Source organism: Lonchura striata, chromosome 35 (assembly GCF_050655825.1).
Source record: "Lonchura striata isolate lonStrDom1 chromosome 35, ASM5065582v1, whole genome shotgun sequence".
NCBI classification, from domain to species: Eukaryota; Metazoa; Chordata; class Aves; order Passeriformes; family Estrildidae; genus Lonchura; species Lonchura striata.
Genome location: NC_140737.1, coordinates 1,163,574 through 1,188,370, shown reverse-complemented (window position 1 = coordinate 1,188,370; position 24,797 = coordinate 1,163,574). Strand labels below are relative to the sequence as shown.

Here is a 24,797-nt window from a genome sequence, read left to right as displayed (position 1 = left end):
CGCAATTTCTCCAAAAATCCCGTCAAATTTACCCAAATCCTCTTAAATCTCCCAAGATCTCCCCAAAATCCCCTCAAATCCCCCTAAAATTTCATCACATCCCCCCCAAATTCCCTCAAATCCCCCCAAAATCCATTCAAATTCCCCCCAAATTCCCCCAAATCCCCCCTGAATTCCCGTAATTCCCAAAATTCTCCCCCAGGGCGCGGCTGATGCAGAGCTTTAAGGAGTCCCACTCGCACAAACCTCCCCAAAATTCCCCAAATCCCCCAAAATGTCCCCAAATCCCCCCAAATTCCCCAAATCCACCCCCACAAAATTGCCCCGAATTCCCAAAATTCCAGAACCCCCCCAGGGCACGGCTGATGCAGAGCTTTAAGGAGTCCCACTCGCACAAACCTCCCCAAAATTCCCCCAAAATGTCCCCAAATCACCCCAAATTCCCCCAAAATGTCCCCAAATCCCCCCAAATTCCCCAAAAATGTCCCCAAATCCCCCCAAATTCCCCAAAAATGTCCCCAAATCCCCCCAAATTGCCCCAAATTCCCCCAAAATGTCGCCAAATCCCCCCAAATTCCCCAAAAATGTCCCCAAATCCCCCCAAATTGCCCCAAATTCCCCCAAAATGTCCCCAAATCCCCCCAAATTCCCCAAATCCCCCCCCAGGGCCTGGCTGATGCAGAGCTTTAAGGAGTCCCACTTGCACAAACCTCCCCAAATTGCCCCAAAATCACCCCAAAATGTTCCCAAATCCCCCCAAATTCCCCCAAAATGTCCCCAAATCCCCCCAAATCACCCCAAATTCCCCCAAAATGTCCCCAAATCGCCCCAAATCCCCCTCCCAAAAACTTCCCGGAATTCCCGAGATTCCGGACCCCCCCAGGGCGCGGCTGATGCAGAGCTTTAAGGAGTCCCACTCGCAGAAACCTCCCCAAAATGTCCCCAAACCCCCCCAAATTGCCCCAAAATCCCCCCAAATCCCCCCCAAATGTCCCCAAATCCCCCCCCCAAAACTTCCCGGAATTCCCGAGATTCCGGACCCACCCAGGGCCTGGCTGATGCAGAGCTTTAAGGAGTCCCACTTGCACAAACCTCCCCAAAATCCCCCCAAAATGTCCCCAAATCGCCCCAAATTCCCCCAAAATGTCCCCAAATCGCCCCAAATCCCCCTCCCAAAAACTTCCCGGAATTCCCGAGATTCCGGACCCCCCCAGGGTGCGGCTGATGCAGAGCTTTAAGGAGTCCCACTCGCACAAACCTCCCCAAAATGTCCCCAAATCCCCCCAAATCGTTCCAAATCCCCCCAAAATGTCCCCAAATCCCCCCAAATCGCCCCAAATCCCCCCAAAATGTCCCCAAATCCCCCCAAATTCCCCAAATCCCCCCCAGGGCCTGGCTGATGCAGAGCTTTAAGGAGTCCCACTCGCACAAACCTCCCCAAAATGTCCCCAGATTCCCCCAAAATGTCCCCAAATCCCCCCAAAATGCCCCCAAATCGCCCCAAATCCCCCCAGATCCCCCAAAAATGTCCACAAATCCCCCCCCCAAAACTTCCCGGAATTCCCGAGATTCCGGACCCCCCCAGGGCGCGGCTGATGCAGAGCTTTAAGGAGTCCCACTCGCACAAACCTCCCCAAAATTCCCCCAAATCGCCCCAAATCCCCCCAAAATGTCCCCAAATCGCCCCAAATCCCCCCAAAATGTCCCCAAATCCCCCCAAATCCCCCCAAATTCCCCAAATCCCCCCCCCAAAATTGCCCCAAATTCCCAAAATTCCAGAACCCCCCCCCAGGGCCTGGTTGATGCAGAGCTTTAAGGAGTCGCACTTGCACAAACCTCCCCAAAATTCCCCCAAAATGTCCCCAAATCACCCCAAATTCCCCCAAAATGTCCCCAAATCGCCCCAAATCCCCCCCCAAAAACTGCCCCGAATTCCCAAAATTCCAGAACCCCCCCAGGGCCTGGCTGATGCAGAGCTTTAAGGAGTTCCACTCGCACAAACCTCCCCAAGATGTCCCCAGATCCCCCCAAAATGTCCCCAAATCGCCCCAAATCCCCCCAAAATCCCCCCCAGATCCCCCCCCCAAACTTCCCGGAATTCCCGAGATTCCGGACCCCCCCAGGGCGCGGCTGATGCAGAGCTTTAAGGAGTCCCACTCGCACAAACCTCCCCAGATTGCCCCAAAATCCCCCCAAAATGTCCCCAAATCCCCCCCAAATGTCCCCAGATCCCCCCAAAATGTCCCCAAAATGTCCACAAATCCCCCCAAATCGCCCCAAATCCCCCCAAAATGTCCCCAAAATGCCCCCAAATCCCCCCCCCCAAAACTTCCCGGAATTCCCGAGATTCCGGACCCCCCCAGGGCGCGGCTGATGCAGAGCTTTAAGGAGTCCCACTCGCACAAACCTCCCCAAAATTCCCCAAATCCCCCCCAAATGTCCCCAAATCCCCCAAAATGTCCCCAAATCCCCCCAAATCCCCCTCCCAAAAACTTCCCGGAATTCCCGAGATTCCGGACCCCCCCAGGGCGCGGCTGATGCAGAGCTTTAAGGAGTCCCACTCGCACAAACCTCCCCAAGATGTCCCCAAATCCCCCCAAATCGTCCCAAATCCCCCCAAAATGTCCCCAAATCCCCCCCAAATGTCCCCAAATCCCCCCCAGGGCCTGGCTGATGCAGAGCTTTAAGGAGTCCCACTCGCACAAACCTCCCCAAGATGTCCCCAAATCGCCCCAAATTCCCCCAAAATGTCCCCAAATCCCCCCCAAATGTCCCCAAATCCCCCCCCCAAAACTTCCCGGAATTCCCGAGATTCCGGACCCCCCCAGGGCGCGGCTGATGCAGAGCTTTAAGGAGTCCCACTCGCACAAACCTCCCCCAAATCCCCCCAAAATGTCCCCAAATCGCCCCAGATCCCCCCAAAATGTCCCCAAATCCCCCCAAATCGCCCCAAATCCCCCCCCCCAAAACTTCCCGGAATTCCCGAGATTCCGGACCCCCCCAGGGCGCGGCTGATGCAGAGCTTTAAGGAGTCCCACTCGCACGAGTCGCTGCTGAGCCCCTCGAGCGCGGCCGAGGCGCTGGAGCTGAACCTGGACGAGGATTCCATCATCAAGGCCGTGCACAGCAGCATCCTGGGCCAGGAGTTCTGCTTCGAGGTGCGCCTTCCGGAACTTTCCGGAGCTTTCCGCGCATTCCGGGGGTTTCTCCACCCCCTGCCGGGGTGGCGCTCACCTGGGCGGTGGCCGCAGGTGACGACGGCGTCGGGCACCAAGTGTTTCGCCTGTCGGTCGGCGGCCGAGAGGGACAAATGGATCGAGAACCTGCAGCGCGCCGTGAAGCCCAACAAGGTGGGGAGGGGGGTGGGGAGGGGCTTGGGGGGTGGGCAATTGGTCATGGCGGTGGGCAACTGGTCATGGGGGTGGGCAACTGGTCATTGGGGTGGGCAACTGGGAGTGGGGGTGGGCAACTGGTCATTGGGGTGGGTAACTGGTCATTGGGGTGGGCAACTGGGAGTGGGGGTGGGCAACTGGTCATTGGGGTGGGCAACTGGTCATGAAGATGGGCAACTGGTCATGGGGGTGGGCAACTGGGAGTGGGGGTGGGCAACTGGTCATGGGGGTGGGCAACTGGTCATGGGGGTGGGCAACTGGTCATGAAGATGGGCAACTGGTCATTGGGGTGGGCAACTGGTCATTGGGGTGGGCAACTGGTCATTGGGGTGGGCAACTGGTCGTGGGGGTGGGCAACTGGTCATTGGGGTGGGCAACTGGGAGTGGGGGTGGGCAACTGGGAGTGGGGGTGGGCAACTGGGAGTGGGGGTGGGTAACTGGTCATTGGGGTGGGCAACTGGTCATGGGGGTGGGTAACTGGGATTGGGGGTGGGCAACTGGTCATTGGGGTGGGCAACTGGGAGTGGGGGTGGGCAACTGGTCATGGGGGTGGGCAACTGGGAGTGGGGGTGGGCAACTGGTCATTGGGGTGGGCAACTGGTCATTGGGGTGGGCAACTGGGAGTGGGGGTGGGCAACTGGGAGTGGGGGTGGGCAACTGGTCATTGGGGTGGGCAACTGGTCATTGGGGTGGGAAACTGGGAGTTTGGATGGGCAACTGGTCATTGGGGTGGGCAACTGGTCATTGGGGTGGGCAACTGGTCATTGGGGTGGGCAACTGGTGGGGATGGGGGATCATTAACTGGTGCTTGATGGTCAGCTGGTCATGGGGATGGTCAGTGGATCTTGGGAATGGTCAGCTGGTGATGGTGAGCTGGCCATGTGGGGGTGAACTGGTCGTCGGGGTCGCCAAGTGGTGGGAACGGAAACGGTCAACTGGTGTTAATGATTAGCTGGTCATGGGAATGGTCAACACGTGGGGGTGGTCATGGTGTTGATGGCGAGCTGATGTTTGATGGTCAGCTGGTGGAGATGGTCAGATGGTGGGGTTGGCCATCTGGTGCCAATGGTTAACAGGTGTTTCATGGTAAACTGGTGGTTTTAGTGGTCAACTGTTAATGGAGATGGTCAATGGCTATTGATGGTCAACCGGTGTTTGATGGTCAGCTGGCATCGATGGTCATCTGGTGGTGGGGGTGGTTATGGTGTTTATGGTCAAGTGTGTTGATGGTCAGCTGGTGTTGGCGGTTAACTGGTGGGGATGAAGGTGGTCACCTGGTGTTGATGTCAGCTGGGCTAAGGATGCCCAAGCCATGGCGATGAGCCTGGTCAGCTGGTGTTGATGGTCAGCTGGTGTTCAGGGTGCTCATGATGTTGATGGCCAACAGGTGTTGGTGGTCAGCTGGTGGGGGTGAGGCTGGTTGAGCAATGGCAATGAGTGTGGTCAGCTGGTGTGGATGGTCAGCTGGTGTGGATGGTCAGCTGGTGTCAATGGTCAACTGATGTTAATGGTCAGCTGGTGTCAATGGTCAGCTGGTGTCAATGGTCAACTGGTGTTAATGGTCAGCTGGTGACAATGGTCAGCTGGTGTCGATGGTCAGCTGGTGTGGATGGTCAGCTGGTGTGGATGGTCAGCTGGTGTAGATGGTCAGTGGGTGCTGATGGTCAGTGGGTGCTGATGGCCAGCAGGTGTTGGTGGCCAGCTGGTGCTCACAATCACCTGATGGCAGTGGGGATGGTCACCTGGTGTTAATGATCGCCTGCTGTTAATGATCGCCTGGTGTTAATGACTGCCTGGTGTTAATGACCACCTGGTGTTACTGATCGCCTGGTGTTAATGACCACCTGGTGGCAATGATCACCTGGTGATAATGACCACCTGGTGATAATGACCACCTGGTGTTAATGACCACCTGGTGTTAATGACCACCTGGTGGCAATGACCACCTGGTGTTAATGATCGCCTGGTGTTAATGACCACCTGGTGTTAATGACCTCCTGGTGGCAATGACCACCTGGTGGCAATGACCGCCTGGTGTTAATGATCACCTGGTGTTAATGACCACCTGGTGTTAATGATTGCCTGGTGTTAATGACCACCTGGTGTTAATGACCGCCTGGTGTTAATGATCGCCTGGTGTTAATGACCGCCTGGTGTTAATGATCGCCTGGTGTTAATGATTACCTGGTGTTAATGATCACCTGGTGTTAATGATCACCTGGTGTTAATGATCGCCTGGTGATAATGATCGCCTGGTGTTAATGATCGCCTGGTGATAATGATCGCCTGGTGTTAATGACCGCCTGGTGTTAATGATCACCTGGTGGCAATGATCACCTGGTGGCAATGACCACCTGGTGTTAATGATCGCCTGGTGGCAATGACCACCTGGTGGCAATGACCACCTGGTGGCAATGACCACCTGGTGGCAATGATCACCTGGTGGCAATGATCACCTGGTGTTAATGATCACCTGGTGTTAATGACCGCCTGGTGGCAATGACCGCCTGGTGGCAATGACCACCTGGTGTTAATGACCACCTGGTGTTAATGACCCCCTGGTGTTAATGACCACCTGGTGGCAATGACCACCTGGTGGCAATGACCGCCTGGTGGCAATGACCACCTGGTGGCAAGGGGGATGGCCACCTGGCATTGATCCAGCCGGGCTAGGGCCAGCCCAGCGGCGGTCCCGAGCTGCTCCACGGGCATTGCTGCTCCGCCGCTGTCCTGACCACGAGATGTCCATGGGCGCTGACCCCCGGCCCCCCGCCCCGCAGGACAACAGCCGTCGCGTGGACAACGTGCTGAAGCTGTGGGTGATCGAGGCGCGCGACCTGCCGCCCAAGAAGCGCTACTACTGCGAGCTGTGCCTGGACGACATGCTGTACGCCCGCACCACCAGCAAGGCCCGCACCGACAACGTCTTCTGGGGCGAGCACTTCGAGTTCAACAACCTGCCGGCGGTGCGCACCATCCGCCTGCACCTCTACAAGGACACCGACAAGAAGAGGAAGAAGGACAAGAGCAACTACGTGGGCATGGTGAGCATCCCCATCGCCAGCGTCACCGGGCGTCACTTCGCCGAGCAGTGGTACCCCCTGAGCCAACCCAGCGGCAGCAAGAGCAAGGCCGGCTGTCCGGCGCTGCGGGTCAAGAGCCGCTTCCAGACCATGAGCATCCTGCCCATGGAGCTCTACAAGGAGTTCGCCGAGTACGTCACCAACAACTACCGCATGCTGTGCGCCGTGCTGGAGCCGGTGCTCAGCGTCAAGAGCAAGGAGGAGGTGGCCTGCGCGCTGGTGCACATCCTGCAGAGCACCGGCAAGGCCAAGGTGGGACCGGCGGGTGGAACGGTGGGGTTTGGGGAGGGTGGGGTGGTGGGGTGGATGATGGATGGATGATGGATGATGGATGATGGATGATGGATGGATGGATGATGGATTGATGATGGATGGTGAATGGATGGGGGATTGATGGGGGACTGATGGATGATGGATGGATGGAGGATGATGGATGGATGTGGATGGATGGATGGATGTGGATGGATGATGGATGATGGATGGATGATGGATGGACAGATGGATGATGGATTGATGATGGATGGTGAATGGATGGGGGATTGATGGGGGATTGATGGATGGATGATGGATGGATGGATGGATGGATGGATGGATGATGGATGGTGAATGGATGGATGGATGGATGGATGATGGATGGATGGATGGATGGATGGATGGATGGATGGATGATGGATGGATGGATGATGGATGGATGGATGATGGATGGATGATGGATGGACAGATGGATGATGGATGATGGATGGATGGATGGATGGATGGATGGATGGATGATGGATGGATGGATGGATGGATGGATGGATGGATGGATGATGGATGGATGGATGATGGATGATGGATGGATGGATGGATGATGGATGGATGGATGGATGGATGGATGATGGATGGATGATGGATGATGGATGGATGGATGGATGATGGATGGATGGATGGATGGATGGATGGATGGATGGATGATGGATGGTGAATGGATGGATGGATGGATGGATGATGGATGGATGGATGGATGGATGGATGGATGGATGATGGATGGATGGATGATGGATGGATGGATGATGGATGGATGATGGATGGACAGATGGATGATGGATGATGGATGGATGGATGGATGGATGGATGGATGATGGATGGATGGATGGATGGATGGATGGATGGATGGATGGATGATGGATGGATGGATGTATGGTGGATGGTGGATGGATGGATGGATGGATGGATGGATGATGGATGGATGGATGATGGATGGATGGATGGATGGATGGATGGATGATGGATGGATGGATGGATGGATGGATGATGGATGGATGATGGATGATGGATGGATGGATGGATGGATGGATGGATGGATGGATGGATGGATGGATGATGGATGGATGATGGATGATGGATGGATGGATGGATGATGGATGATGAATGGATGGATGGATGGATGGATGATGGATGGATGGATGATGGATGATGGATGGATGGATGATGGATGGATGATGGATGATGGATGGATGGATGGATGGATGATGGATGGATGGATGATGGATGATGGATGGATGGATGATGGATGGATGGATGGATGATGGATGATGAATGGATGGATGGATGGATGGATGATGGATGGATGGATGATGGATGATGGATGGATGGATGATGGATGGATGATGGATGATGGATGGATGGATGGATGGATGATGGATGGATGGATGATGGATGATGGATGGATGGATGATGGATGGATGGATGGATGATGGATGATGAATGGATGGATGGATGGATGGATGATGGATGGATGGATGATGGATGGATGATGGATGGATGGATGGATGGATGGATGGATGGATGGATGGATGATGGATGGATGGATGGATGGATGATGGATGGATGATGGATGATGAATGGATGGATGATGGATGATGGATGATGGATGATGGATGGATGGATGGATGATGGATGGATGATGGATGATGGATGGATGGTGGATGGTGGATGGATGGATGGATGGATGGATGATGGATGATGGATGGTGAATGGATGGATGGATGGATGATGGATGGATGATGGATGATGGATGATGAATGGATGGATGGATGGATGGATGATGGATGGATGGATGGATGGATGGATGGATGGATGATGGATGGATGGTGGATGGTGGATGGAATGAAGGATGGAGATGGAGGAAGATTTATGGATGGGTGGTGGAGATGGGACAGAGGGACGTCTGGCACCGGGCCATGCTGATGGTCATGGGCAGGACTTTCTGTCGGACATGGCCATGACGGAGGTGGATCGTTTCATGGACCGGGAGCACCTGATCTTCCGGGAGAACACCTTGGCCACCAAAGCCATCGAGGAGTACCTGAAGCTCATCGGCCAGAAATACCTCAAGGACGCCATTGGTGAGCTCCAGCAGCACCAGGGGGTGCCGGTGGGGGCGTGGTCTCATTGGCAGGGTGGGTTGTCCCACTCACAGCCATGAGATGGTTGGGTGGTTTCTTCTCGTGGCCACGTGATCTTTGGGTGGTCCCCATTTATGGCCATGACATGGTTGGGTGGCTCGTTCCTGTGGTCATGACATCCTTGAGTGGTCCCCACTCATGGCTATGATGTCATTGGATGGTGCCCACTCATGGTCAGGTTCCATCACCACCATCATGGGATTGTTGGAGTGTCTCTGCTCATGGCCATTACACGGTTGGGGTCCCACACATGACCAGATTCCATCACCACCCTCATGAGATGTTTGGGTGGTCCTTTCTCACATCCATGAGATATTTAGGTGGTCTCTACTCATGGCCATGACATGGTTGGGCAGGCCCTTGTTATGGTCACAAGATGGTTGGGAGGTCCCTGCACACAGTCAGGTTCCATCACCACCATCATGAGGTCATTGGGTGGTCCCACAGGTGGTCATGAGGTGGTTGGGTGGCCCCTTGTTGCGGTCATGAGATGTTTGGGAGGTCCCTCCTCACAGCCTGGTTCTATCACCATCACCATGAGATTGTCGGGTTGTCCCTTCTCATGGCCATGAGATCATTGGGCAGCTTCTTTTCATGGCCACGTCCCCGATCAGATGGTTCTGGGATGATTGGGTGGTTCCTACTCACAATCAAGTTCCATCACCTTCATCAATGAGATGGTTGGGTGGTCTCTTCTTGTGGCCATGAGACATTGTGGTCCCTCTCATGGTCCTGACATGGTTGTGTGGCCCCTTGTGGACGTGAGGGGTTGAGTCAACCCCACTCACAGCCAGGTTCCATCACCACCATTGTGAGATTGTTGGGTTGTTCCTTCTCATGGCCATGAGATGATTGGGTGGTCCCAGCTTCCACTTCCATTGTCATCATGAGATCTTGGGTGGTCCCCACTCATAGCCAGGTTGTATCACCACCATCATGAAATCATTGTGTGGTCACTTTTCATGGCCATGACAGGGTTGGGTCCCTTCTTGTGGTCATGACATGGTTGGGTGGTCTCCACTGATGACCAGGTTCCATTACCACCATCATGAGATCGTTTGGTGGCCCCCACTCATGGCCATTAAATCATTGGTTCCAGGTTCCATTTCCATCATCATCATCATCATGAGATCTTGGATTGTCCCCACTCATGGCCAGGTTCCATCACCACCATTGTGAGATCTTTGGGTGGTCAGCTCTCACGGCCATTAGATCATCGGATGGTCCCCACTCATGGTCATGTTCCATCACCATCATCATGAGATCTTTGGGTGGTCAGCTCTCATGGCCATTAGATCATCGGATGGTCCCCACTCATGGCCAGGTTCCATCGCCATGAGATCTTTGGGCGGTCAGCTCTCATGGCCATTAGATCATCGGATGGTCCCCACTCATGGTCGTGTTCCATCACCACCATCATGAGATCTTTGGGTGGTCCCTTCTCACATCCATGACACGGTCGGGTCCCTTCTCCTCCTGCTCCTCGGTGTCCCCACGGGTGTCCCCGCGCCACGCCGCAGGCGAGTTCATCCGGGCGCTCTACGAGTCGGAGGAAAACTGCGAGGTGGACCCCATGAAGTGCTCGGCCTCCACTCTGGCCGACCACCAGGCCAACCTGCGCATGTGCTGCGAGCTGGCGCTCTGCAAGGTGGTCAACTCGCACTGGTGAGCGCGGCGACGCGGCGGGACGGGCCGGGAAGGTCCGCGGGGTCCGTGTCCCACCGTGTCCCACGGTGTCCCGCCGGCAGCGTGTTCCCGCGGGAGCTGAAGGAGGTGTTCGCCTCGTGGCGGCTGCGCTGCGCCGAGCGCGGGCGCGAGGACATCGCCGACCGCCTGATCAGCGCCTCGCTCTTCCTGCGCTTCCTGTGCCCCGCCGTGATGTCCCCCAGCCTCTTCGGCCTCATGCAGGAGTACCCCGACGAGCAGACGGCGCGGACGCTGACGCTCATTGCCAAGGTCATCCAGAACTTGGCCAACTTCACCAAGTGAGGGCAGCAATGGCGGCAGGGACGGGGCTGGGGGCTTGGGGAGGGAAAGATGGATGGATGATGGATGGATGGATGATGGATGGATGGATGGATGATGGATGGATGGATGGATGGATGGATGGATGATGGATGATGGATGATGGATGGATGGATGGATGGATGGATGGATGGATGGATGATGGATGGATGGATGATGGATGATGGATGGATGATGGATGATGGATGATGGATGGATGGATGGATGATGGATGATGGATGATGATGGATGGATGGATGTTGGCTGATGATGGATGGATGGATGGATGTTGGCTGATGATGGATGGATGGATGATGGATGGATGGATGGATGATGGATGGATGGATGATGGATGGATGTTGGATGGATGATGGATGGATGATGGATGGATGGATGGATGGATGTTGGCTGATGATGGATGGATGGATGTTGGCTGATGATGGATGGATGATGGATGGATGGATGGATGGATGTTGGATGATGATGGATGGATGGATGGATGATGGATGGATGGATGGATGTTGGCTGATGATGGATGGATGGATGGATGATGGATGGATGGATGGATGATGGATGATGGATGGATGTTGGCTGATGATGGATGGATGATGGATGATGGATGGATGATGGATGGATGATGGATGATGGATGGATGATGGATGATGGATGGATGATGGATGGATGGATGGATGATGGATGATGGATGATGATGGATGGATGGATGTTGGCTGATGATGGAAGGATGCTGGTGGACAATGCATGACAACAGGTGATGATGGATGTTGCACAAACCCCCTTCCCACCCTTCCCACCCCTCACCTGCTGATGCCCACCTGCTGGGCGTGTCCCCCCCACCGCCGGCCCCGCCCTCACCTGGCGCACCTGTGGCAGGTTCGGGAGCAAGGAGGAGTACATGGCGTTCATGAACGAGTTCCTGGAGCTGGAGTGGGCCAGCATGCAGCAGTTCCTCTACGAGATCTCCAACCTGGACACGCTGACCAACAGCACCAGCTTCGAGGGCTACATCGACCTGGGCCGCGAGCTGTCCACGCTGCACGCGCTGCTCTGGGAGGTCATGAGCCAGCTCAGCAAGGTACCACACCTGCGGCACACCTGGGGAGCCCACCGTGGCCTCACCTGTGCGGTGACAGGCTCACCTGGGGAGTGACAGGCTCACCTGTGCGGTGACAGGCTCACCTGTGCAGTGACAGCCTCACCTGTGCACCCATGGCCTCACCTGTGCAGTGACAGCCTCACCTGTGCAGTGACAGCCTCACCTGTGCACCCATGGCCTCACCTGTGCAGTGACAGGCTCACCTGTGCAGTGACAGCCTCACCTGTGCACCCATGGCCTCACCTGTGCAGTGACAGGCTCACCTGTGCAGTGACAGCCTCACCTGTGCAGCCACAGCCTCACCTGTGCAGTGACAGCCTCACCTGTGCAGTGACAGCCTCACCTGTGCAGTGACAGCCTCACCTGTGCACCCATGGCCTCACCTGTGCAGTGACAGCCTCACCTGTGCAGTGACAGCCTCACCTGTGCAGTGACAGCCTCACCTGTGCAGTGACAGGCTCACCTGTGCAGTGACAGCCTCACCTGTGCACCCATGGCCTCACCTGTGCAGTGACAGCCTCACCTGTGCAGTGACAGCCTCACCTGTGCAGTGACAGACTCACCTGTGCAGTGACAGCCTCACCTGTGCAGTGACAGGCTCACCTGTGCAGTGACAGACTCACCTGTGCAGTGACAGCCTCACCTGTGCAGTGACAGGCTCACCTGTGCAGTGACAGGCTCACCTGTGCACCCACGGCCTCACCTGTGCAGTGACAGGCTCACCTGTGCAGTGACAGGCTCACCTGTGCAGCCATGGCCTCACCTGTGCACCCACAGCCTCACCTTTGCAGTGACAGCCTCACCTGTGCAGTGACAGGCTCACCTGTGCAGTGACAGCCTCACCTGTGCAGTGACAGGCTCACCTGTGCGGTGACAGGCTCACCTGTGCAGTGACAGGCTCACCTGTGCAGTGACAGCCTCACCTGTGCACCCATGGCCTCACCTGTGCAGTGACAGCCTCACCTGTGCAGTGACAGCCTCACCTGTGCAGTGACAGGCTCACCTGTGCACCCATGGCCTCACCTGTGCAGTGACAGGCTCACCTGTGCAGCCCAGCCTCACCTGTGCAGTGACAGCCTCACCTGTGCAGTGACAGGCTCACCTGTGCAGTGACAGCCTCACCTGTGCACCCACAGCCTCACCTGTGCAGTGACAGGCTCACCTGTGCAGCCCAGCCTCACCTGTGCAGTGACAGGCTCACCTGTGCAGTGACAGGCTCACCTGTGCACCCATGGCCTCACCTGTGCAGTGACAGGCTCACCTGTGCAGTGACAGGCTCACCTGTGCAGTGACAGCCTCACCTGGGCAGTGACAGCCTCACCTGTGCAGTGACAGCCTCACCTGTGCACCCACGGCCTCACCTGTGCACCCATGGCCTCACCTGTGCAGTGACAGGCTCACCTGTGCACCCATGGCCTCACCTGTGCAGTGACAGGCTCACCTGTGCAGTGACAGGCTCACCTGTGCAGTGACAGCCTCACCTGTGCACCCACGGCCTCACCTGTGCAGTGACAGCCTCACCTGTGCAGTGACAGGCTCACCTGTGCAGTGACAGCCTCACCTGTGCAGTGACAGGCTCACCTGTGCTGTGACAGCCTCACCTGGGCAGTGACAGCCTCACCTGTGCAGTGACAGCCTCACCTGTGCAGTGACAGGCTCACCTGTGCACCCACGGCCTCACCTGTGCAGTGACAGCCTCACCTGTGCAGTGACAGGCTCACCTGTGCAGTGACAGGCTCACCTGTGCAGTGACAGCCTCACCTGTGCACCCACAGCCTCACCTGTGCAGTGACAGCCTCACCTGTGCAGTGACAGCCTCACCTGTGCAGTGACAGCCTCACCTGTGCAGTGACAGCCTCACCTGTGCAGTGACAGGCTCACCTGTGCAGTGACTGGCTCACCTGTGCAGTGACTGGCTCACCTGTGCAGTGACAGGCTCACCTGTGCAGCCCAGCCTCACCTGGGCAGTGACAGGCTCACCTGTGCAGCCCAGCCTCACCTGTGCAGTGACAGGCTCACCTGTGCAGCCCAGCCTCACCTGGGCAGTGACAGGCTCACCTGTGCAGCCCAGCCTCACCTGGGCAGTGACAGGCTCACCTGTGCAGCCCAGGCTCACCTGTACAGTGACAGCCTCACCTGTGCAGTGGTCATGGGCAGGGTGACCCCCCCCAACCTCCACAGGTGTCCCCCCACCAGCGTCCCACCACAGGAGCTTCCGGGGGTCCCTCCAGGTGAGGTCCCAGGGGTCCCACCTGCCCAGGTGAGCTCCCCAGGTGTGCCCAGGTGTGCCCAGGTGTGCACAGGTGCTCCCAGGTGTGCTCAGGTGTGCTCAGGTGCACCCAGGTGCTCTCAGGTGTGCCCAGGCTCTTCCAGGTGCTCTCAGGTGCTCTCAGGTGCTCCCAGGTGCTCCCAGGTGTTCCCAGGTGTGCTCAGGTGTTCCCAGGTGCTCTCAGGTGTGCTCAGGTGCTCTCAGGTGCACCCAGGTGTTCCCAGGTGTTCCCAGGTGCTCTCAGGTGTTCTCAGGTGTTCCCAGGTGTTCCCAGGTGTTCTCAGGTGCGCTCACCTGTGCCCGCAGGAGGCGCTGCTGAAGCTGGGCCCCATTGCAGTCATTGGGATGAGGTCCCAGGTGTTCCCAGGTGCTCTCAGGTGCTCTCAGGTGCTCTCAGGCGCACCCAGGTGCTCTCAGGTGCTCTCAGGTGCTCTCAGGCGCACCCAGGTGCTCTCAGGTGCGCCCAGGCTCTCTCAGGTGCTCTCAGGTGTGCCCAGGTGTTCCCAGGTGCTCTCAGGTGCTCTCAGGTGCTCTCAGGCGCACCCAGGTGTGCCCAGGTGTGCCCAGGTGTGCCCAGGTGCGCTCAGGTGCGCTCACCTGTGCCCGCAGGAGGCGCTGCTGAAGCCGGGCCCCATTGCAGTCATTGGGATGAGGTCCCAGGTGTGCCCAGGTGTGCTCAGGTGCTCTCAGGTGCACCCAGGTGCTCTCAGGTGCTCTCAGGTGCTCTCAGGTGTGCTCAGGTGTTCTCAGGTGTGCCCAGGTGTTCCCAGGTGTGCCCAGGTGCGCTCACCTGTGCCCGCAGGAGGCGCTGCTGAAGCCGGGCCCCATTGCAGTCATTGGGATGAGGTCCCAGGTGCACCCAGGTGTGCCCAGGTGTTCCCAGGTGTGCCCAGGTGTTCCCAGGTGCTCTCAGGTGTTCTCAGGTGTTCCCATGTGCGCTCAGGTGCGCTCACCTGTGCCCACAGGAGGCGCTGCTGAAGCCGGGCCCCATTGCAGTCATTGGGATGAGGTCCCAGGTGCTCTCAGGTGTTCTCAGGTGCACCCAAGTGTTCTGAGGTGTTCCCAGGTGCGCTCAGGTGCGCTCACCTGTGCCCGCAGGAGGCGCTGCTGAAGCCGGGCCCCATTGCAGTCATTGGGATGAGGTCCCAGGTGCACCCAGGTGCTCTCAGGTGTGCCCAGGTGCTCCCAGGTGCACCCAGGTGCTCTCAGGTGTGCCCAGGTGCTCCCAGGTGTTCTCAGGTGCTCTCAGGTGCGCCCAGGTGCGCTCAGGTGCGCTCACCTGTGCCCGCAGGAGGCGCTGCTGAAGCTGGGCCCCATTGCAGTCATTGGGATGAGGTCCCAGGTGCACCCAGGTGCTCTCAGGTGTGCCCAGGTGCTCCCAGGTGCACCCAGGTGCTCTCAGGTGTGCCCAGGTGCTCCCAGGTGTTCTCAGGTGCTCTCAGGTGCGCCCAGGTGCGCTCAGGTGCGCTCACCTGTGCCCGCAGGAGGCGCTGCTGAAGCTGGGCCCCATTGCAGTCATTGGGATGAGGTCCCAGGTGCTCTCAGGTGCACCCAGGTGTTCCCAGGTGTTCTCAGGTGCGCTCACCTGTGCCCGCAGGAGGCGCTGCTGAAGCCGGGCCCCATTGCAGTCATTGGGGTACCTCTGGATGAGGTCCCAGGTGTGCTCAGGTGTGCCCAGGTGCGCTCAGGTGCACCCAGGTGTTCCCAGGTGTGCCCAGGTGTTCTCAGGTGCGCTCACCTGTGCCCGCAGGAGGCGCTGCTGAAGCTGGGCCCCATTGCAGTCATTGGGATGAGGTCCCAGGTGCTCTCAGGTGCACCCAGGTGTTCCCAGGTGCGCTCAGGTGCTCTCAGGTGCACCCAGGTGTTCCCAGGTGTGCTCAGGTGCGCTCACCTGTGCCCGCAGGAGGCGCTGCTGAAGCTGGGCCCCATTGCAGTCATTGGGGTACCTCTGGATGTGGTCACAGGTGCTCTCAGGTGTTCCCAGGTGTTCTCAGGTGCGCTCACCTGTGCCCGCAGGAGGCGCTGCTGAAGCCGGGCCCCATTGCAGTCATTGGGATGAGGTCCCAGGTGCTCTCAGGTGCTCCCAGGTGTTCCCAGGTGCGCTCAGGTGCGCTCACCTGTGCCCGCAGGAGGCGCTGCTGAAGCTGGGCCCGCTGCCGCGGCTGCTGACCGACATCAGCGTGGCGCTGCGCAACCCTCACCTGCAGCGGCAGCCGAGCCAGGGCGAGCGGCTGCCGCCCAAGGGGCTGGTGCTGCGCGGGCCCTCGGCCGACCTGCAGCCCTACCTGGTGCGCGACCTCAACAGGTGAGGCACCTGCGCGCCCCGCCCGCCCCGCGCGAGGTGTCCCCTGTCTCACCTGGGCTGGCCCCACCCACCCCCGTGTCACCGCCGTGACCCCAAATACCTGCGGGGCCTTCAGTGCGACCCCCAGTGTCACCTGGCGTTGCTGGGTCTCACCTGGGGGTGTCACCTGTCCCTTTTCCGGTGGCCTCACCTGTCCCAGGTCTCACCTGGGGGTGTCACCTGTCCCTTTTCCAGTGGCCCTCACCTGTCCCAGGTGTCCCTGGGGGTGTCACCTGTCTCTTTTCCGGTGGCCCTCACCTGTCCCAGGTATCCTTGGGATTGTCCCCGGTGGTGTCACCTGTCCCAGGTATCCCTGGGGATGTCCCCAGCGGTGTCACCTGTCCTCCCATGGTGTCCCCCAGGTCTCACCTGGGGGTGTCACCTGTCCCTTTTCCGGTGCCCTCACCTGTCCCAGGTATCCTTGGGATTGTCCCCAGCGGTGTCACCTGTCCTTCCACGGTGTCCCCCAGGGGTGTCACCTGTCCCTTTTCTGGTGGCCCTCACCTGTTCCAGGTGTCCCTGGGGATGTCCCCAGCGGTGTCACCTGTCCTTCCACGGAGTCCCCCAGGGGTGTCACCTGTCCCTTTTCTGGTGCCCTCACCTGTCCCAGGTGTCCCTGGGGATGTCACCTGTCCTTTCCTGGTGTCCCCCAGGTCTCACCTGGGGTGTCACCTGTCCCAGTGTCCCCTCACCTGTCCCAGGTGTCCCCAGGTCTCACCTTGGGGTGTCACCTGTCCTTCCACGGTGTCCCCCAGGTCTCACCTGGGGGTGTCACCTGTCCTAGTGTCCCCTCACCTGTCCCAGTGTCCCCTCACCTGTCCCAGGTATCCCTGGGGATGTCACCTGTCCTTCCCTGGTGTCCCCCAGGTCTCACCTGGGGTGTCACCTGTCCCAGTGTCCCCTCACCTGTCCCAGGTGTCCCCAGGTCTCACCTGGGTCTCACCTGTCCCTGTCCCCACAGCTCCGTGGATCTCCAGTCCTACATGGTCCGGGGGCTCAACAGGTGAGGGGCGGGGCTTGGGGTTCGGGGTTTGGGATTTGGGATTTGGGATTTGGGATTTGGGCTTTGGGATTTGGGGTTTGGGGTTTGGGGTTTGGGATTTGGGAATTGGGATTTGGGAATTGGGAATTGGGGTTTGGGGATTTGGGATTTGGGAATTGGGATTTGGGAATTGGGATTTGGGAATTGGGATTTGGGATTTGGGAATTGGGATTTGGGATTTGGGGTTTGGGATTTGGGGTTTGGGGTTTGGGATTTGGGGTTTGGGGTTTGGGGTTTGGGATTTCGGGATTTGGGATTTGGGAACTGGGATTTGGGATTTGGGGATTTGGGGATTTGGGGATTTGGGATTTGGGATTTGGGAATTGGGATTTGGGAATTAGGATTTGGGAATTGGGATTTGGGAACTGGGAATTGGGATTTGGGATTTGGGATTTGGGATTTGGGATTTGGGATTTGGGAACTGGGAATTGGGATTTGGGAATTGGGATTTGGGGATTTGGGATTTGGGGATTGGGATTTGGGATTTGGGGTTTGGGATTTGGGGATTTGGGATTTGGGGATTTGGGATCAGGATGGGGATGGTGATTTGGATTGGGGCAGAGATTGAACTGGGATCAAGGATAGGGATGGGCACAGGGTTGGGGACGGGAATGTTTGGGATGGGGACAGGAACGTCTGGGATGGGGACAGGAACATTTGGGATGGGACGGGAATGTTTGGGATGGGACGGGAATGTTTGGGATGGGACGGGAATGTTTGGGATGGGGACAGGAACATTTGGGATGGAATGGGAACGTCTGGGATGGGGACAGGAACGTTTGGGATGGGATGGGAATGTTTGGGATGGAATGGGAACGTCTGGGATGGGATGGGAATGTTTGGGATGGGAACAGGAACATTTGGGATGGGGACAGGAACATTTGGGATGGGACAGGAACATTTGGGATGTGGATGGGAATGTTTGGGATGGGATGGGAACGTTTGGGATGGGGACAGGAACATTTGGGATGGAATGGGAACGTCTGGGATGGGGACAGGAACATTTGGGATGGAATGGGAATGTTTCCTATGGGGACAGGAACATTTGGGATGGGACGGGAATGTTTGGGATGGGATGGGAACGTCTGGGATGGGGACAGGAACATTTGGGATGGGATGGGAATGTTTGGGATGGGGACAGGAACATTTGGGATGGGATGGGAATGTTCGGGATGGGATGGGAACGTCTGGGATGGGGACAGGAACATTTGGGATGGGGACAGGAACATTTGGGATGGGACAGGAATGTTTGGGATGGGAACAGGAATGTTTGGGATGGGATGGGAACATTTGGGATGGGACGGGAATGTTTGGGATGGGATGGGAACGTCTGGGATGGGGACAGGAACATTTGGGATGGGGACAGGAACATTTGGGATGGGATGGGAATGTTTCCTATGGGGACAGGAACGTTTGGGATGGGATGGGAATGTTTCCTATGGGGACAGGGTGGGACAGGCAGGGATGGGCTGGGACAGGGACAGCCAAGGGACGATGGTTCCAGAGATGGATTTGGGATATGGGACGGTGTCCAACCGCCGGCACGCCGTGTGTGTTCCCCATCCCGGATCCTCCATCCCTCCATCCCCTATCCCTCATCCCATGTCCCCTCCATCCCTCACCATCTCCCCATCCCATCTCCCCATCCCGTATTCCCATCCCATATTCCCATCCCGTATTCCCATCCCGTATTCCCATCCCATATTCCCATCCCATATTCCCATCCCATATTCCCATCCCATATTCCCATCCCGTATTCCCATCCCGTATTCCCATCCCGTATTCCCATCCCGTATTCCCATCCCATATTCCCATCCCGTATTCCCATCCCATATTCCCATCCCGTATTCCCATCCCGTATTCCCATTCCATATTCCCATCCCATATTCCCATCCCGTATTCCCATTCCATATTCCCATTCCATATTCCCATCCCATATTCCCATCCCATCTCCCCATCCCATATTCCCATCCCATATTCCCATCCCATCTCCCCATCCCGTATTCCCATCCCATATTCCCATCCCATATTCCCATTCCATATTCCCATCCCATATTCCCATCCCATCTCCCCATCCCATCTCCCCATACCCCACATCTCCTTATCTCACATCCCCACATCCCACCCCACATCCCATCCCACAAATCGTTCCCCACACCCCATACCCCACACCCCCGTGCCCACATCCCCGTTCCCCACATCCCACCCCACATCCCACCCCACATCCCTGTACCCCACAACCCCGTACCCCACATCCCACCCCGCATCCCACCCCACATCCCACCCCACACCCCATTCCCCACAACCCCATACCCCACATCCCACCCCATATCCCTGTACCCCACACCCCATACCCACACCCCATACCCACACCCCCATACCCACACCCACGTACCCACACCCCGTTCCCCACATCCCACCCCACATCCCACCCCACACCCCGTTCCCCACATCCCTGTACCCCACAACCCCGTACCCCACATCCCACCCCACATCCCATCCCACATCCCACCCCACATCCCTGTACCCCATACCCCACACCCCCATATCCACACCCTGTTCCCACATCCCACCCCACATCCCACCCCACATCCCACCCCACACCCCGTGCCCACCCCGCCCTCCCCGTGCCCCACATCCCACCCCATATCCCTGTACCCCACACCCCATACCCACACCCCCGTCCCCACACCCCCATACCCCACACCCCCATACCCACACCCCATTCCCCACACCCCCGTGCCCACAACCCCGTACCCCACATCCCACCCCACATCCCACCCCACATCCCACCCCACATCCCTGTACCCCACAACCCCGTACCCCACATCCCACCCCACATCCCACCCCACATCCCACCCCACATCCCACCCCACATCCCACCCCACATCCCATCCCACAAATCGTTCCCCACACCCCCATACCCACACCCCATTCCCCACATCCCCATACCCACACCCCCATACCCACACTCTGTACCCCACATCCCACCCCACATCCCCGTTCCCCACACCCCCGTGCCCACATCCCACTCCACAACCCCATACCCCACATCCCACCCCACAACCCCATACCCCACATCCCACCCCACAACCCCATACCCCACATCCCACCCCACACCCCGTTCCCCACACCCCATACCCACACCCCTGTTCCCACACCCTGTACTCCACATCCCACCCCACACCCCGTTCCCCACATCCCTGTACCCCACACCCCCATACCCCACATCCCACCCCACATCCCTGTACCCCACACCCCCATACCCACACCCTATACCCACACCCCATACCCACACCCCCATATCCACACCCTATACCCACAACCCCGTACCCCACATCCCACCCCACATCCCATTCCACACCCCGTTCCCCATACCCCATACCCACACCCCTGTACCCACACCCCATACCCACACCCCGTTCCCCACATCCGTGTACCCCACACCCCTATACCCACACCCCATACATACACCCCATACCCACACCCCATACCCACACCCCCGTCCTCACATCCCACCCCACACCCCGTTCCCCACATCCCTGTACCCCACACCCCTATACCCACACCCCCGTTCCCACACCCTGTACCCCACAACCCCGTACCCCACATCCCACCCCACATCCCACTCCACACCCCATTCCCCACACCCTATACCCACACCCCATACCCACATCCCACCCCACAACCCCGTACCCCACATCCCACCCCACATCCCACTCCACACCCCCATACCCACACCCCATACCCACATCCCACCCCACACCCCCGTGCCCGCCCCACCGCTCCCGCAGCTCCATGGACGTGCCCCGCCTGCCGTCCCCGCCGCAGGAGAAGGGCCCTCCGGAGGTGCTGGTCCTGAGCCGCCCGCCGCTCGCCCGCTCCTCGCCCGCCTACTGCACCAGCAGCTCGGACCTCACCGAGCCCGAGGGCGGCCGCGGGGGCGCGCTGGGGGTCGGCAAGAGCGTGTCCATGCTGGACCTGCAGGACGGACGCGTGGACAGCATCCCCAGCCTGCCGGCCGAGCTGCTGGCCGGGGGCGCGACCCCCGGGGCCGCCGGCCAGGGTGGGCTGCGACCCGGGCGCCTCTCGCAGGGCAGCGCGTCCAGCCTGGCACCGCCGCGCCTCGGGGTGCCCGAGCCCGGGGCTCCGCAGCTGCGGGTGCCGCTGTCCTTCCAGAACCCTCTCTTCCACCTGGCCGCCGACGGACCCCTGCGCGGCCCCGACGGCGGCGGAGGGAGCGGTGGGAGAGGCGAGGGGGGCGGCGGAGACGGGGGACACTTCGGGGCCGTCGCCCCGCCGCCGCTGCACGGTTACAGCAAGAGCGAGGAGCTGGCGAGCCCTCCCCAAAAACACATCACGCACAGCCACAGCTACAGCGACGAGTTCGGCCGGCCGGGCGGCGACTTCGGCCGCAGGCAGCTGTCGCTCCAGGACACGCTGGCCCCACCGCAGATCACCATCGGGGCTCCCCCGCCGCCCACCCCACGGGGGTCGCGGCCCGGGAAAGGGGCCGGGGGTCCCTCGGCGCTGGGGGTGCCCCAAAAGCCGCGTCCGGCCAGCGGGAACCTGCTGGCATCGCCCGAGCCCGCCTACGGGCCGGCGCGCTCCCGCCAGCCCTCGCTGGCCAAGGAGGCCTCGGTGGCCGGGATGAAGCCGCCCGTCACCAAGCAGGTGAGGGGACACGGGGGCGTGGGGGGACATGGGGACATTGGGGACATTGAGGACGTTTGGGGTGTGGGGGACTTGGGGACATTGAGGACATTTGGGGACACTGGGGGACATGGGGGGTTGGGGATGTGCACGGTGTTGGGAGGGTGTGGGGATATGGGGACATGGGGACATGGGGAGATGTGAGGACCTTGGGGACATTTGGGGACATTTGGGGACACTGGGGACATGGGGAGATGTGAGGACCTTGGGGACATTTGGGGACACTGGGGGACATGGGGAGATGTGAGGACCTTGGGGACATTTGGGGACATCGGGGACATGGGGGGTTGGGGATGTGCGGGGACACTGGGGACACTGGGGACATGGGGAGATGTGAGGACCTTGGGGACATTTGGGGACCCTGGGGGACATGGGGAGATGTGAGGACCTTGGGGACATTTGGGGACACTGGGGGACATGGGGAGATGTGAGGACCTTGGGGACATTTGGGGACCCTGGGGGACATGGGGAGATGTGAGGACCTTGGGGACATTTGGGGACCCTGGGGGACATGGGGAGATGTGAGGACCTTGGGGACAATGGGGACATTTGGGGACGCTGGGGGACATGGGGAGATGTGAGGACCTTGGGGACAATGGGGACATTTGGGGCCATCGGGGACATGGGGAGATGTGAGGACCTTGGGGACATTTGGGGACACTGGGGGACATCGGGGACATGGGGACATTGGGGATGTGCGGGATATGGGGACACTGGGACATGGTGGCATGTTGGGGACATGGGGACATTGGCATGTGGGACATGGGACACGCTGGGGACAAGGTGGTGGAGGGGGAACCAAACTCATCTTTGTGTCCCCAATGTCCCCCCGGTGTCCCCTGTGTCCCCCTTTATCCCTGTGTCCCCAATCTGTTCCATATTCCCCGGATGTCCCCGTGTCCCCCTGATGTCCCCATGTCCCCTCACTGTCCCCGTGTCCCCCTGATGTCCCCCTGATGTCCCCACGTCCCCTCACTGTCCCCATGTCCCCCTGATGTCCCCCTGATGTCCCCACGTCCCCTCACTTCGTGTCCCCATGTCCCCACGCTGTCCCTTCACTGACCCCACACTGTCCCCGTGTCCCCGTGTCCCCTCACTGTCCCCTCACTGTCCCCATTGTCCTCATGTCCCACCTGTGTCCCCTTGGTGTCCCCGTTTCCTGTCACTGTCTCCTTCCTGTCGCTGTGTCCCCGTGTCCCCCGTGTCCCCTCCGTGTCCCCCTGTCCCGTGTCCCTGTGTCCCCCCATGTCCCCGTGTCCCCTCCATGTCCCCGTGTCCCCCCATGTCCCCTTCATGTCCCCGTGTCCCCCCGTGTCCCCTCCATGTCTCCATGTCCCCTCCATGTACCCGTGTCCCCATGTCCCCATGTCCCCCCATGTCCCCATGTCCCCTCTGTGTTCCCGTGTCCTCATGTCCCCGTGTCCCCTCCATGTCCCCGTGTCCCCGTGTCCCTCCGTGTCCCCCTGTCCCCTCCATGTCCCCATGTCCCCTCCATGTCCATGTGTCCCCGTGTCCCCGTGTCACCGTGTGTCCCCCCGTGTCCCCCCGTGTCCCCTCCATGTCCCCGTGTCCCCCCGTGTCCCCCCATGTCCCCATGTCTCTGTGTCCCCCATGTCCCCATGTCTCTGTGTCCCCCATGTCCCCATGTCTCCATGTCTCCCCGTGTCCCCTCCGTGTCCCCCTATGTCCCCATGTCCCCCTCATGTCCCCGTGTCCCCCCATGTCCCCGTGTCCCCGTGTCCCCTCCGTGTCCCCATGTCCCCCTCATGTCCCCGTGTCCCCATGTCCCCTCCATGTCCCCATGTCCCCGTGTCTCCTCCATGTCCCCGTGTCCCCCCATGTCCCCCTGTCCCCTCCATGTCCCCATGTCCCCTCCATGTCCATGTGTCCCCGTGTCCCCGTGTCACCGTGTGTCCCCCCGTGTCCCCCCGTGTCCCCTCCATGTCCCCATGTCCCTCCGTGTCCCCCCATGTTCCCGTGTCCTCATGTCCCCCTCATGTCCCCGTGTCCCCCCATGTCCCCGTGTCCCCTCATATCCCCATGTCCCCCTCATGTCCCCGTGTCCCTCCATGTCCCCGTGTCCCCGTGTCCCCGTGTCCCCCTCATGTCCCCATGTCCCCGTGTCCCCATGTCCCCCTCATGTCCCCGTGTCCCCCCGTGTCCCCTCCATGTCCCCATGTCCCCCCATGTCCCCCTGTCCCCTCCATGTCCCCATGTCCCCTCCATGTCCATGTGTCCCCGTGTCCCCGTGTCCCCCCGTGTCCCCCCATGTCTCCGTGTCCCCATGTCCCCCTCATGTCCCCATGTCCCCGTGTCCCCCCATGTCTCCGTGTCCCCATGTCCCCCTCATGTCCCCATGTCCCCGTGTCCCCCCATGTCCCCGTGTCCC

General features: G+C 59.3%; 1 protein-coding gene across 22 annotated transcripts in view; it reads left to right on the top strand.

Annotated features, from left to right (window-relative positions):
• SYNGAP1 (synaptic Ras GTPase activating protein 1) overlaps positions 1-24,797 on the top strand; it is a 67,964-nt gene that overhangs the window by 22,499 nt on the left and 20,668 nt on the right. For 19 of the 22 annotated variants that reach the window (XR_014950906.1, XR_014950907.1, XR_014950905.1 and 16 more), the window contains 10 exons: positions 3,005-3,158; positions 3,252-3,350; positions 6,173-6,727; positions 8,718-8,862; positions 10,443-10,587; positions 10,671-10,907; positions 11,818-12,019; positions 16,439-16,614; positions 17,615-17,656; positions 21,490-22,369. Coding sequence is in view for 10 of the 22 variants with exons in the window: in XM_085565153.1 (XP_085421279.1) it covers positions 3,005-3,158; positions 3,252-3,350; positions 6,173-6,727; positions 8,718-8,862; positions 10,443-10,587; positions 10,671-10,907; positions 11,818-12,019; positions 16,439-16,614; positions 17,615-17,656; positions 21,490-22,369 (2,635 nt within the window). In the remaining 12 variants the exon portion in view is untranslated. Of the gene's footprint in view, positions 1-3,004; positions 3,159-3,251; positions 3,351-6,172; positions 6,728-8,717; positions 8,863-10,442; positions 10,588-10,670; positions 10,908-11,817; positions 12,020-16,438; positions 16,615-17,614; positions 17,657-21,489; positions 22,370-24,797 lie in introns of those variants that run through there. The other 3 variants (XR_014950910.1, XR_014950909.1, XR_014950908.1) reach the window with 1 other exon arrangement.